At 46.1% G+C, this 13,661-nt stretch overlaps 1 protein-coding gene across 1 annotated transcript in view; it reads right to left on the reverse strand.

Annotated features, from left to right (window-relative positions):
* The window catches only part of LOC8050662 (carnitine O-acetyltransferase), a 47,816-nt gene that overhangs the window by 17,597 nt on the left and 16,558 nt on the right, over nt 1-13,661 (reverse strand). The window contains exons 7-9 of the mRNA XM_042292797.1: nt 10,765-10,936; nt 9,149-9,321; nt 2,650-2,750 (exon numbers count right to left, since the gene is read on the reverse strand). Coding sequence (XP_042148731.1) covers nt 2,650-2,750; nt 9,149-9,321; nt 10,765-10,936 — 446 coding nt within the window. The remainder of the gene's footprint in view (nt 1-2,649; nt 2,751-9,148; nt 9,322-10,764; nt 10,937-13,661) is intronic.

Raw genomic sequence — 13,661 nt, forward strand, 5'->3', positions numbered from 1 at the left:
ACGACACCTAGGACGACCTCAAGAACGAAGTCTAGGACGACCTCAAGGACAACTTTTAGGACGACCTCGAGGACAATGTCTACGACGACCTCAAGGACAACTTCTAGGACGACCTCAAGGACGACTTCTAGGACGACCTGGAGGACGACATCTAGGACGACGCCTAGAGAAATTCAGCCTTTCCACTCTGCTGAAAACCAGAGTGGAAAGGCTGGAAAGGTTGCTGCCGGGTGCCAGGAAGTTGGTTGTCTGATTGCCGTCGTCGCTCATAGATGGCAGTAGCTGTCCAGAGTTTTTTGTCAACATTTTTTTGCGGGGGACACGATCCTCGGGAAACTAACCCTTAACAGCTCCGCTGTAAAAATAATTTTCAGCATGCCAGCAACAGGGAGCAAAGTTTTACATTTAGGACTGCTCTATGCTCATTTAACATAGCCAGAACATGTAACCCTCATTGGAAGCACTATTTAGCCTAGATTTAGCGTGTTAGGAGCTTTCAAGGTATAAAAGAATCAGTGGCCAAGGCAAGCCCATACATCCAAACAGAATGAAATGTGGAAAATAAAGTATGAGCGACCATATTGATTGAGACCTAAAACAGGGTTTAGGACTAGTCCTGCCCGGTAACATGGTACCATTGTGATATCTCCTGCAGTGCCCTTTTGACAGTATCTTCCACTTGCGATCATATTGCGACTTTGCCGCTCTTCTTCAGTATTGTTTGCCTTTTAGTTCTCTGCAGTTTATCTGTCAAGGAATGCCTGCTGCCAAAGTTAGCTCGCCCACAAACGACGCAAGCTTATAGCTAATGCTAGGAGGACAATGAAGTCTCAGAGGAAGGTGACACCTATGCTTCAGGTGAATTTTGTCTGCCTGGGACTCATAGAAAATAGAAAAGCCTAAAGGTGAAACTTCAAATGCAATTTCCTCAGTTTCATATTTTGGTAGGAAATGTTGTATGAGGAAAAGTATCATTTGACTTTCCAAAAGCAGGCATTCCTCGACAGATAAAATTAATTCAGCGCTGTCCTTGACCAAAACTTCTCGAGGAACAAGATAGGGCATTCATAATCCAAAAAACAAAACAAAAAAAAACACTCCTTCATGATGAAAACTTATTATTTTAAAACACAAAGCTTTAAAAATTTTGTTGTTATTAATGCATTTGCATTAGTACCCACATGACAGCGAAAACCTGACAGCATCCATCTGTGGACAAAATGGTGAAAAGGGAAGCACACCGCATAGAGATCAGGAGAGTAGTGAAGGACAAAGGCGAGGGGGAGGCAGTGACAAGGGGCGGAAGCCAATGTGCGCATGGATGCTGAAGCGAGTCTGAACTTGCAGGTGTGCGGAGCGCGTATGCATTGGTTTGTGCTACAAAATGTAGTGTGTACCAAATATTAGCAATGGTCCAATAGGCAGAAAAAAAATTAAAGGAAGATCCATTGGTGAACCTTTAGGGAATGCGTCAGTATGACACTTGGGAAATGCCACACACGTCCCACTCTGGGAAACATTAACGCTAACCCCATAACGAGGTCAAAAAGAGGCAGCAAAAAAATAGAGTCAAGACCGAAACGAAACCAAAACTGATGTCACACATTACCTTTTTTTAAAAAGTGATGCAAATGAATTATATGCACACTCTTTATTCATCATAAATGTTTAAAACAAAACAAATGAATTTCTTTTTTGTTTTAATAGTAAAGAAACTATCATCAAAACGTTTCACATGAATTCACAATGGCCGCCCTTGCCGAGCTTTGGCTTCTGCAACATGCTGTGATTGTTTTAGCGGCAGTTCTGGTCCCGGATCATACCCTTTCCCACAATATTTGCTGCTACTGTCGAGACCGGTTATAACAAAGTCAACGGGAACCGGAAATTACTTCGCTATATTCGCTATTTCATTATAACCGACTTCGGTTAACGAAGTGCAGAAGGGAATGGGAAATCGTGATATTGCTTCGCTGTAGCCGCTATTTCATTATAACCGACTTCGTTATAACCGGTTTCGACAGTATAATACTTTCTAGATACCTCCACCAACCTTTTGCAATAGTAAGTGCTTTGCTGGCGGTGGCTATGGGCGGCGATGAGGCAAACGCACCACCTTCAGCTCTATTGGGGCGAACCCCCATCAGTTAACTGAAGTACGCCAGCTCAGTTGAACTTGATGATCGTTAGCGGCTCAATGACAGTTGATGCCACAATGAACCACCGACTCATCGAGGTTGAATCAACTGTCATTGGCTTAACGACAGTTGACAGCGGTCGTGTAACTGGGTATTAGACCTATCTAACTTGTTAGTCGTGTGTATGCAACACACTTTGTATATTTTGAATTTTTAAAAATTATAACATGATTTTATATAGCCTCAAATATTTAATCTTTTGTTCTCATTTTTGCACAAATTCCAAATTCAGCATTGAAATTTGGCAAAGTTTTTTTGGACATTAGTGTAAACTCTTTCTTCTTATACAGAGCAGCTTTGTAGCTACATTTTGATGTATCATAAATAATAATATGCTGCGTAAATATTCTTAAAAAAAGTGTTTATTTTTTAAAAATTATTGGTCTTCCCCATTGTACGAAAGACATATGGTATGGGGACAAGAAAAAAACAATTATACACAAATGCTCACATGTATTTGTAGCAGTGGTCGACAAGAAAGGCCACGGGCGGACCTTCAGAGGGACTGTGCTCGTACAGGAGTCCTGAGCTGCCATCCTCCCCCACAATGAACTGGAAACCAATAAAGAGAAGGCACAGCTCACATTACTCCACAAGGGCCAGAAGATGCTCAGACACATCAACTGAAAGCTCTAGTAGTAATTAAGAACATTTTGGTTTCAAAAGCAACCATCTTGGTCCTCAACACACAATGAAACAAAAACAAAATTGACAAAGTTTGTTTTTCAGCAGTTTGTGGAGGTGAGTTATACGACCCGGGGGTCGTTATATATAGGCGGCTAATCTTCACAATGAGTCAAATAATTACTTAAAATTTTTTAAATGACTGTTTCAGTTAATTGTTTAAATTATTGTGAAGATTAGCCACCTACAGGACGTCCCCCTATGAACGAACTGCATTAGGATACCATTTACAGGTATTAATGCAAAAGCATTCACTATCCCATGGAGCGAAGACGGCGGCATCTGTAACTACAAAAAAATGCTGAAGAAGTGCCCATTCTCCCATTGGCTGAGCAAAACGGCTCCTAGATAGCCACTGGCGGCCGCTTCACAAGAGCGAGTGCTCGGCCGCCGCTCTCGTGTCAGGCGTTGCCAGGGGGGTTGAGGAGGGGGGAGGGGCAGTTGTAACCTTGGCAGTAGCGAAACGTGGCTGTCCATGCGAGTACACTGCAGACAAACTAGGGGAGCGGAAGAACAACATTCATGCCTTCGCATTCACAGCTCATAAGAAGTGCTTGGGTGTCCTCAGAATTTTCTTGTACTAAATATGTTTGAATTAAAATCAGACACCTTATATACCATATTTAAGGTAGGTGAAGATATACAAGGTCCTTAACCCCTTAAAGGGATTGTCCGGTCAAATTTTGTATTCGAGAAAACAATTGAATATCATCGTTATTGCATCGAGATGCATCGTACGTGCAATATCTGAATTTTATATGCATCTCTGCATGAGTAATTGAATTTATACTGCTCCAATCGCACTCTAGCGTAAACGCTGTTTTCGGTGGCAACATTGGAGCTCTGACGTCACACAACACAACGCGAGCATTTCTGTCTCATCGTTTACCTGCAAGTGAACGCCTCGGCGTGCTTCGTTTTTGTTGTTGTGCTCGACTTGTTTCGTGGTTGGGTGAGTTTTTTTGTTGCGCGGTTGGGTGCCACAACCACCGGGCAGCACATGCGAGCCAAGACATGACGTTCCACACTTTTCCGCGAGACGTGCAGTGACGAGCAAAATGGATCGTCGCCGTGCGTAGGGACTGGGTTCCCGTCACGATCGAGATCCCGCTTATGCAGCAATCATCTCACAGAAGAGAGCTACGAGCTGAGTTCAGCGGACAGAAGGCTTGTAAGCTGAGGTGTGATGCTGTGCTAACGATATTAAACTACGTCCATGCACTCCTCGCCCAGATCGGATCAATCAATTTGTTTATGCAGCGAAACCGAAACCAACAGCTAGACCACCTGGAAACGACCCCAGAAGTTGTATTTAGCACGCGTGCAGCCAAATTCTGTTTGACCCGCATGTGCAAATAGAGTGTGGCTACGATTCACCAATCTCGTCCAAGTCAAGTGACGACATGCATTTGAACGATTCGCCGGTTGCCTTCGACCCGCGGTTATCGCCTCTGAGGGAAAGACCCGCAGCCTCATCACCAATCCAGTGGATCCGCCGATATGTGCACCCAGATACCGCTCCGTGTACCTAGTTGCCGCTTCAGGGACAAAGTCTGCGTCGTTTGCTTTGCAAGCGCTCCTGATTCAATCGGTGGCCGTCGCAGTTGTGTTTGCGCGAAACGGCATACGTTTACTCGAAGCTTATGGCTGTTTTCGAGTAATATTCTGTTAAAAGGCGTGACTTTTTTTCACACGCTTAGGAACTGCAATAGAAGAACCTTATTTCAGTAGGGTACAGCCTAGGACAGTGGTTATCAACCATCGATGTTTCGCGGACCCCTCGTAGATCGGCGGAGATGATGGAGCACCCCGTTCGTAGTGAGAGGAGAGAAAAGGTACAGGTTAAATATAATAATCAATTTAATAAATGGATATAACTAAGGGCTAGTGTGAGGCATACCTCTCTTATTGACGTTCACACGAAAAAGACTCGCACGAAAAACAAACATTTCGACCTGAAAAAAAAAAAAAAAGAAAGTTTTTATACCCGGGCTTGACTGATCAGGCAGGGCTTCGCGGACCCCTAGAACCCGAAAAGGCCTTCGCGGACCCCCATTTCTGAACCACTGGCCTAGGGGACTTATATTTTGAAACAAAATACAAGGCATCCATCGACCAACGCTTGTTATCCCGACCATCCGACAAACCATGGCGTTTTGTGACGTCACGCAGCAGCTACGGATGTCAGCCGTTGACAATGGCGAAATTCGGGGTGCAGTTTCGTACCTACGCTCATGAAAGGTTTAGTTAATAACGGGAGATCATATATCAAAATAAAAATGTTGTTTGTCTACATGAAGGCTCCCTCGACGTAACGAGTGCAAAAATTTAAGTACTTCCGGTTTTGACCGGACAATCCCTTTAACTGCCGATGACGAGATGTCTCGTCACATTGACTATGACCACAACCGGCGATGATAATATGACCCGTTTGAACACAGTATAGTAAATAGAAAACAATTTCATAAATTTTCTTTTTGGAAAAACATTAAGAACATTTTGCGGGTCGAGCAATAGACGTTTCGACTAGAAATTTCAATTTTAGTTTTTTATGATTTTTCTTTTATCTGTATATCTTCTGGTTACATATATAAAACAAATTGTTAAAAAATTCAGCCTAGAAATTACAAAAAAAAAGAACTTGAATGCCTTATCACGACTCACAAAAATGACGAAATTGGTCATTTTCGAGCTTGTGTCGCTCCAAACGTTTGCGTCAGCCACATTTGCTGACACTTTGACAAGGAGGAGTAAGCCTTCTTTCCAATGACTCCTTTCACAGTTTCGTACTTGCGTTGAAGAGGTACTCCGGCAATTTCTTCATGGTCCCCGATTTGCTTGAACTCGCCAAACAACATCACCATAATAGTATCCCAAATATTAGGTTAAAATAATTTTTTTTTTTTTTCACGAAGTTATTGAATTTACAATTTCAGTCCTTACCATGTTTTTCAAACTGAAAGTCTTTACTGGCAACAACGAAAACGTGCATCAGTGGAAGTGCAGGGGTTCACTCTTTGGACTGTAGAATTTGTTCCCAACTGATTCGAAGCAGATTCATGGTGTTAAATGAATGCTTTGGAAGCTCGCTCCAGGACCCGTGCTCCAGCACGGAACAAATGATTGGCATGTTCTATTTTTTAGACAGCTCGCTCGACTGGCAAGCTTGCCTTCCACTGACGTCACGGCACTGAAAAGTGCGGGTATTTTTGAATGTTGGTTTTTGCATAATTTTCATTTGCCGATTTCACAATAACTATTATGATTTTCGCGATACAAAATAGCATACCGAAAAGGGTAAAAGCCGGGGAGTCAGAAAAATTAGTTAGTTGAGGTAGCTCGAAAAATCGCTGGAGTACCCCTTTAAGAATAATATAAAAAAAATTAAAGCCGTTTACAATCCCCTGTAACGCCGAATTAGAGCGCAGCTCTTGAGGAGGAGGAGGGAAGGGTACTGAGGGGAGAAGGTGGAAAGTCTCCCACTACCAACATGGGTGTGGATCGACGTGTGCTAAACGCAAGTCGCAGAAAATGCACATCTTTAGTGAGAGTATCGCGTGTAGATTTGGCGGGAATTTAGCCGGGGCAATTTTTCCCCCTAACTTCAGCGGAGAATTTTTTCCACTAGATTTAGCGGGGGAAATCTTTTCCGCTAAATTTAGCGGGGAAATTTTTTCCGCTAAATTCAGTGGGGAAATTTTTTCTGGTAAATTCAGCGCGGAATTTTTTTCGCTAAGTTTAGCGGGGAAATTTCTTCCACTAGATTTAGCAAGAAATTTTTATTTTTTCCGCTAAATTTAGCGGAAAAATATTTTCCGCTATATTCAGCGGGGAAACTTTTTCCGCTAAATTCAGCGGGGAATATTTTGCGCTAAGTTTAGTGGGGAAATTTCTTTCACTAGTAAAATGATACGTGACGTCACTGATGAAGTCATCGTCATCGTTTTCAGCATCGTCATCGTCCCTGATGACGTCATCAATGATGTCACCAGTGATGTCACCAGTGACGACACCAGTGACGTCACGCGTCCCATAATGCACCAAGCGGTTAAGGCGACGGCAACGCCACTCAAGCCGGAAACAGGCACCTAAGAGCTGTGCTCCAAAAACATTTTCCTGCATCTTGATGAGGCCCCAAGTGGCCTTTCTAAAACCCTGTGACGCAAAATACGCCACTGCCATTGGCTGCTGCCCTGATGCACCGTGCAGTGAAGATAGCGCATTGTTTGCGGTCGCATCGCAGGTTGTCTTAAACAAAGAACTAAGTTTTCTGTTTGCCTATCGAGAGTTTTTCATGAATAGTTGTGTTGAAAAACACAACTTTTGATTCTGGAAAAGCCGGTCACTGCACCCGTACAAAGGAAAGCGCAAGCAAAAGCGCAGAATTGCAACGAAGGCGACAGACCCACCCGTGGCCCTACCACTACAGCCGAATGGCAACGTGCCTTCGAGCTCTTCGAGCACCGCAAGCACATAGCAACGAGCGCTTTGGAGCTCATCAGCAATGTGTCGAACTTCGTGAAAGCTTCGGGAAAGAAGCCTGCGCAGAGTACCATATTTACTAGCATAATGAACACACTTTTTTTCCCGAAAAATTGACATATATTTCGGGGGTGCGTTCATTACATGGGGCAAGATTTTCGCAATTACACACTTCGCGCAAATGTCATATTAGGTGCCATTATGACACGGCAAGGGCTGTGGCACGTCTCAAGTGATGGAGGCGCACCCACAGCTGGTCGGGGGCGCGCCACAATAACTGTGCTTTATAAATTGCAAACCCCTTTTTAGGGCGCTTTTGGGGTGCCTTTTGCCGAAGGTAAAGCGCCCTACGAAGCTCACTCAGCACAAAAAGCAACACGACCGTTCTTAACCGTTCTTAGGCGATATATATTGCTAGTATCCGGCGGGCACGCTCAGGTATAATCCACGACATATGTTGCAAGTATTCGGCAGGCACGCTCAGGTATAATCCGCGACTATGCGTATAAGAACTCGTACGAAGTCCAACCCCGGACCGCCGAAGCCCGCTCGCATGGATGCATGAATCAAGTTTCGTTCACGGAGGCAAGAACTTGTATGAAGTCCAACCGCCGACCCCAGAAGCCCTCTCGCATGAATCAAATTTCATTCACAGAAAGGCTACCAGACACTCTCAGCCTCCAGCGTGCACCTTACTGTGCCGTTCTGCTGTGAATTAAATAAATGCATTTACCCGGAGTATCTCAAATTAGGCCTAACCCCTTTCACAATTTCACTGTCCAAAGCGGACCACAGGCGACCGCTTGTTTGTTGACATCAATGCATCCGATAGGCGAAGAATGTCTGGAGCTCGGCAATTCGTCGACCCAAGCTTCGTCAAGTGTGCGCAACACTTGGTTTCGTGGTTGATCATTTCCGTAACTACCGCAACTATGCACTTGCGGCCATTACGAGAGCAGCCTGCCTTGGCTTGACCGCTTGCGGCAAAAGAAAACTAGCTTGGTGGCTTGCTAAATTGGACGCAATTCGAGACTCACAGATCCAAAAATTGGAGGTACGTTGATTACGGAAAGGAAAAAAAAAATTGACCGCATTTTCACGTGGCAAATGATGTTGATTGGGGCTAAGCTCTGGTGGTGCTTGTCTGCGTAGACGCCGAGCCGCAGCATGCCGAGCCTTTTGTTCGTTTTCATCCATGTCAGAAAGAAAATGTGTGGTATGGAACGTGGTTATATATGTACGCATTTGAGCATTTGACTGCAGCGTCCTCTCGTCTATAAACGTTGAGCCAATGCATGCAAAGTTTGACGCGATTATATACGCATTGGACCGCAGCGCCCTCTCCTGTATAGACGTTGAGTGGCTACATGCAACGTTTCATCCATGACATCCCCAGCTCTCGAGCTACTACCACATCTCAGAGCCCCCTACTCGTCCCACAGTCGTGACCGAGTGGTTAAGGCGATAGACTAGAAATCCATTGGGGTCTCCCCGCACAGGTTCAAATCCTGTCGACTGCGCAAACATTTTTTTTCCATCGTGTTTTTTTTTGTTTTTGTTTTTTCCCTACATGAGCACGTGAACATGTGAGCTCACGAGCACGAGCACCAGCAAGATCGATGTGAGCACGGACGCCAGACGGACAAGGCTAGACCCTTAGGAGCTTCGCCCCTAAAAAAAAGTCGAAATATTGATGCCCGCTGTGGGGGGTGTGTTTATTACGCGAGTGCGTTTATTATGCGAGTAAATACGGTATGTCTGACACGACAGACGGGAAAGCGCACCTGCACCGTCTTGTCGCACCAACGGTTGGCTGCATTCACTCCGTCGTGGCCGCCAACGAGCATCTGCGTGGGACAAGCCACCTCGTAGGGATCCGTGCCCTCCAGCCTCTGGTCCAGGCACACCACAAAGATGGCCCGCTTGATCGCTTCCACCGACGCCACATTCTTGGGATCTGTGGTGCACGAACACCGAACATTCCGTATGCTCGTCTCAACAGAAATCGGGAGAAAGGCTGTCACACTTCCATATTTCTCGCAAGATAGGGGATTCAACTGATGTTGGCCGGAAGGATCGGTGGTCGAGTATGTTTGCGCACTGCAGCTAGGTGCAGGTAAAGCAAAGCTCATGCTGTAGAAACCAAGAATTCTGAGCTCAACCGTCATGCCCACCCGTTTCAGTCTGGATGAGCATCGTACCAGCGTGTGCTTGTGTATCACTACTGCATAATGCCCGTTAAAGACACCAGGCTAGCAGTGGTACTGCGGCAGTAAAATTTCGCATCTACGGCCGAGACACCAGACGCCCGGTGGGGCTGGCTAATTTCCCGCTGTCTAAATTTATTCATATGATCTGAGGTACAAAATAAAAGTAATAGGATTAAATTAAGTTTAGTGCAAAAATGCAGTAAAAATATGATGGGTCGAGGATTAACAAAAACGATTTGTTAACACAATTCCAAATGAATCAACCACACTAAAGATGTGGGAAGGCGGTTCAATTCGAATGACGTTTTGGGGATGCAGGAGTCCATGTGGGCATTAGTGTAGCAGGAATGAATTCCGACTTTCAACATATGGTCAACGCGATGGGAGGTATGTGTACGGGGGGAGGAAGAAGAAGGTAATCTTCTACAGTACGGTTAGTGTAATAAATTTTAAGAAAAGGACATAAACGAGATATTTTGTGATGCAACAGAAGAGAAAGAGAAAGGTTAGCTTTCGTGGATGTGACACTGGCTGTACGGCGATAACTGGAGAAAATAAAACGAGCCCCGCAACTCTGGACAGCCTCAAGGTTAGACAGGAGCGTGTTGTGACCAGGTTACCAGATTCATGCAGCGTTAATTAAAGTAATTGAAAAAACACGAGGGTCAATGCAAAATTTTGTTTTAAGTATCCGAGCATAGAGTTGGCGTCAGCAATTATATAATCAGTATGAGTTTGCCACGACATATTAAAGGTAATGTGACGACCTCTGAAACGACGTCTAGGACGATCCAAGGACGACCTCAAGGACAACTTCTACAACCGACATCGAGGACGATGCCTAGAGGACAACGTCGAGGACGACTTCAAGGACGACACCTAGGACGACCTCAAGGACTTCTAGGACGACCTCGAGGACGACTTCTAGGACGACCTCAAGGACAACCTCTAGGTCAACCTTGAGGACGGTGCCTAGTGATGATAACAAGGGATCAGGGCCTCATTATCTAATAATGCCAAGGAAGGCTGACTCACACTGGTTGCCCCATCTTTTTATTTTTATTTATTCATACTTGCCACAACCAATGAGGAGTTTTCTGTCGACATGTGAGGACGCATTTTTTTCCAGACCCTAGCGTATAACAGCTTCGCTGTAAAAACCATAAGCTATTTATAGCACGAGGGCTCACTCTGGCAGAGTCTCTGGAAGGCCTCCGCCCAGACGTCCCTGTGCTCTGTGGTGAGAACACCGACACCAGGGCCCGGGCTCTTGGACATCTCCACCACTTGGAGCAGCTGGGCAAACAGCTGGTGCTCGTCGTATGGAGTTCCCCTGGCATCGTACGCATTGAGCGCGAAGAACTGTGTGTTTAACAGAATGTCACCGAAGCTGGTTCACAGACTTGCATTTGACTGCACTCAAATGCGCTGCATTTCCTTCTCTAACCTCTTACGACGAGAAAACACGAGAGCCGTTTAAGAGAGGGAGCGACTCAAAAAAAGAAAAGAACATTAGCAATTCAATGGAGCACTCCTCCCGCGCAGATTGGTCGCAAGAGCGCCCGCATTGCGTCGTCGCGTGGCTTGGGGGAAAGCAGGCAGATGGGCGGAGACGTCCGCAGACGATCAATGTTTTCGTCGCCTTCTCCAGGCTCGCATTGCGAACGCAGTCCGTGAGCCACGCGACCCCGATCAAGCGGTTGGAAACACTCCAAAATCTAGGCAGCGGTGGGCTAAGGGCCCCGTCAGATGCTCCTCCTCCGGCACACGCCCGTTACCTTCCGCCGAGTTCTGGCAGTGCATGCAACAAAGTGCTATCAAGGGCGGAAGGCTTGCGCCGAAAGCAGAGTATCTACCGGGTTCTTAACCTCCCACCAACTATGCGGAGCGGAAGTTTGTCTGCTTCTTGCGCGGTTGTGGTGACGTCGGAACGATGCCGAGCTCTGATTGGCTTTGAATGAAAGGATAGTGAGCAGACCTCAAAGCTAGATGCCTCGAGGTCTACCCACTATATTTTTCAATTGGTCAATAAGAGCTCGGCGTTCTGACATCATCGCAAACCCTGAGCAAGAAGCGGACAAACTTGCGCTCCGCATAGGCATGTTAAAGGACGCACTGGCATACTGAGGCCATCTGGGAAGCAAAGGGATGGTAGGAACATGCGTGCTAGCTCCAGGCCTCGGAAACGAGCCTAGATTTTGTTGGCCTCAGTGAACTGCAGCAACATAGACTGAGCCCCAAAATGTGTCTTTTACGTCTATAGTGAAGTATACTCTGCCCTTCTTTTATTTCTGTTTCAAAAAACAACAAAAACAAAACAAAATAAAAGAGAAAGGTGACACGCATACTACTCCAAAAACATTGCTCCGAAAGAAATGGCAGATTTTTTGCCCCGGTTGAACTAAAGTGATATCGTTGTGCAGCATTGCAAATGTATGTACAAGGGGGGATGTTGAGAAAACATTCTCTCAAATCTGACATGTCCAAAAACCAGAAAGGACTACGATGAATAAAAAGATGCTGCGCAGGAGGAAGAATACCGTATTTGCACGAATATAACGCGAGTTTTTTTTATAGAAATTACGTGCTCCAAAACGCACCTCGCGTTATATTCGAAATCGAGTTCAGCCACGAGGCGTGCGAGTCTGGAGAAAGCCATCCCTCCAGCTCAATGCAAAATATCCAGTGGGAAAAGAAGTGGGCGTGTGGAAAGGAATTTTATTAGCTATTGGGCCACGTGAAGGGGCGAATAGAAAATATAAAAAAGCATTTTTATTGCTTTTGTGTTTGTAGAATGCGCGCACGCCGCAGGAACTCAGCGCGTGTGTGCGCCATGCAGGAATCAACGAGCTTGAGTCTTACCTTAGAGTGGTAAACAGGAACCCACTGCCTGCAGCGGAAATGGTACCCCCCCGGTTGCTGCCATCTTGCCTGTTTGCCACATTAGTGATCACGTGACGTTAAGATGGCTGCGCCCAAAGGTGGGCCAGATCAGATTGGCCAGATCGCAGTCAGCAGATGGGCGCTCTGGTACTGTGTTTGAATCTTACTCGAACAGTGCCGAGTTATTTCGGCGGATCAAGTCACGTGACAAGACAGATGCAGCAATGCTGGACGCGGGTAGGTTTTTTGAACGCAACGGGTGCGAGAACTTCACCCAGGCGTGAGATAGAAGCTGCGTTCGATTTACTTGCACCTACTGCACCGGTGCAGAAAAGTGTGGGGCAGTGTACTTTCGGTCGTATCTCAATACATATACCGAAAGTAGACTGCCCTACACTTTTCAGCCCCGGCGCAGGAAGTGCAAGTAAATCGAACGCAGCTTTTATCTCACTCCTGGGTGAAGTTCTTGTACCCGTTGCGTTCGAAAACCTACCTGCGTCCAGCGTTGCTGCATCTGTCTTGTCACGTGACTTGATCCGCCGCAATAACTTGGCGCCATTTGAGTAAGATTCGAACACAGCCCCAAAGTGCCCATCTGCTGACCGCAATCTGGCCAATCTGATCTAGCTCACCTCTGGGCGCAACCATCTTAACGTCACGTGATCACTAATGTGGCAAACAGGCAAGATGACGGCAACCGGGGGGGGGTGCCATTTTTGACCGCTGGTTTACCGCTCTAAGTTTACTCAAGCTCGTTGGCGGGAATGCGGGCACTGGCCAATTTGAGCCAAGCCAAGCCGGGCCAAGTCACCACAAGCCAAGCCAAGACCACCAATCGCGTTTACGCAATCATGCAACACGAGGCATTTGCTTATGCAGAGGGACCAGAACAAGAAGTGGGATCGTGTATCAGATTCAGCAGTCTTTTTTCTGCCTGCGCATTGTTTAGTTTCTGCTCCAGAGTGATCTGGTGTTTGTGTGTTGGTGCTTCTGCTTCATGCCTTGTTTGGATTGTGGGCTGCCGAGGAGCTCGCACGAAAGGAAAAGGAACTACCAGACAAGCAGGTGCCCTGCTGCTGCTTATCTGCGTAGTCGCCAAGTGGATTGTAAACGGAAGGACCTGAGCAGTGAAGATGAGTGCAGTCAAAACATAAACTGATATTTCTTCCATTTGCATTGACTTTTCACACCTGCTACGCCCCCG

Source organism: Ixodes scapularis, unplaced genomic scaffold, assembly GCF_016920785.2.
Source record: "Ixodes scapularis isolate PalLabHiFi unplaced genomic scaffold, ASM1692078v2 PGA_scaffold3__209_contigs__length_174095766, whole genome shotgun sequence".
In the NCBI taxonomy this organism is placed as follows: domain Eukaryota; kingdom Metazoa; phylum Arthropoda; class Arachnida; order Ixodida; family Ixodidae; genus Ixodes; species Ixodes scapularis.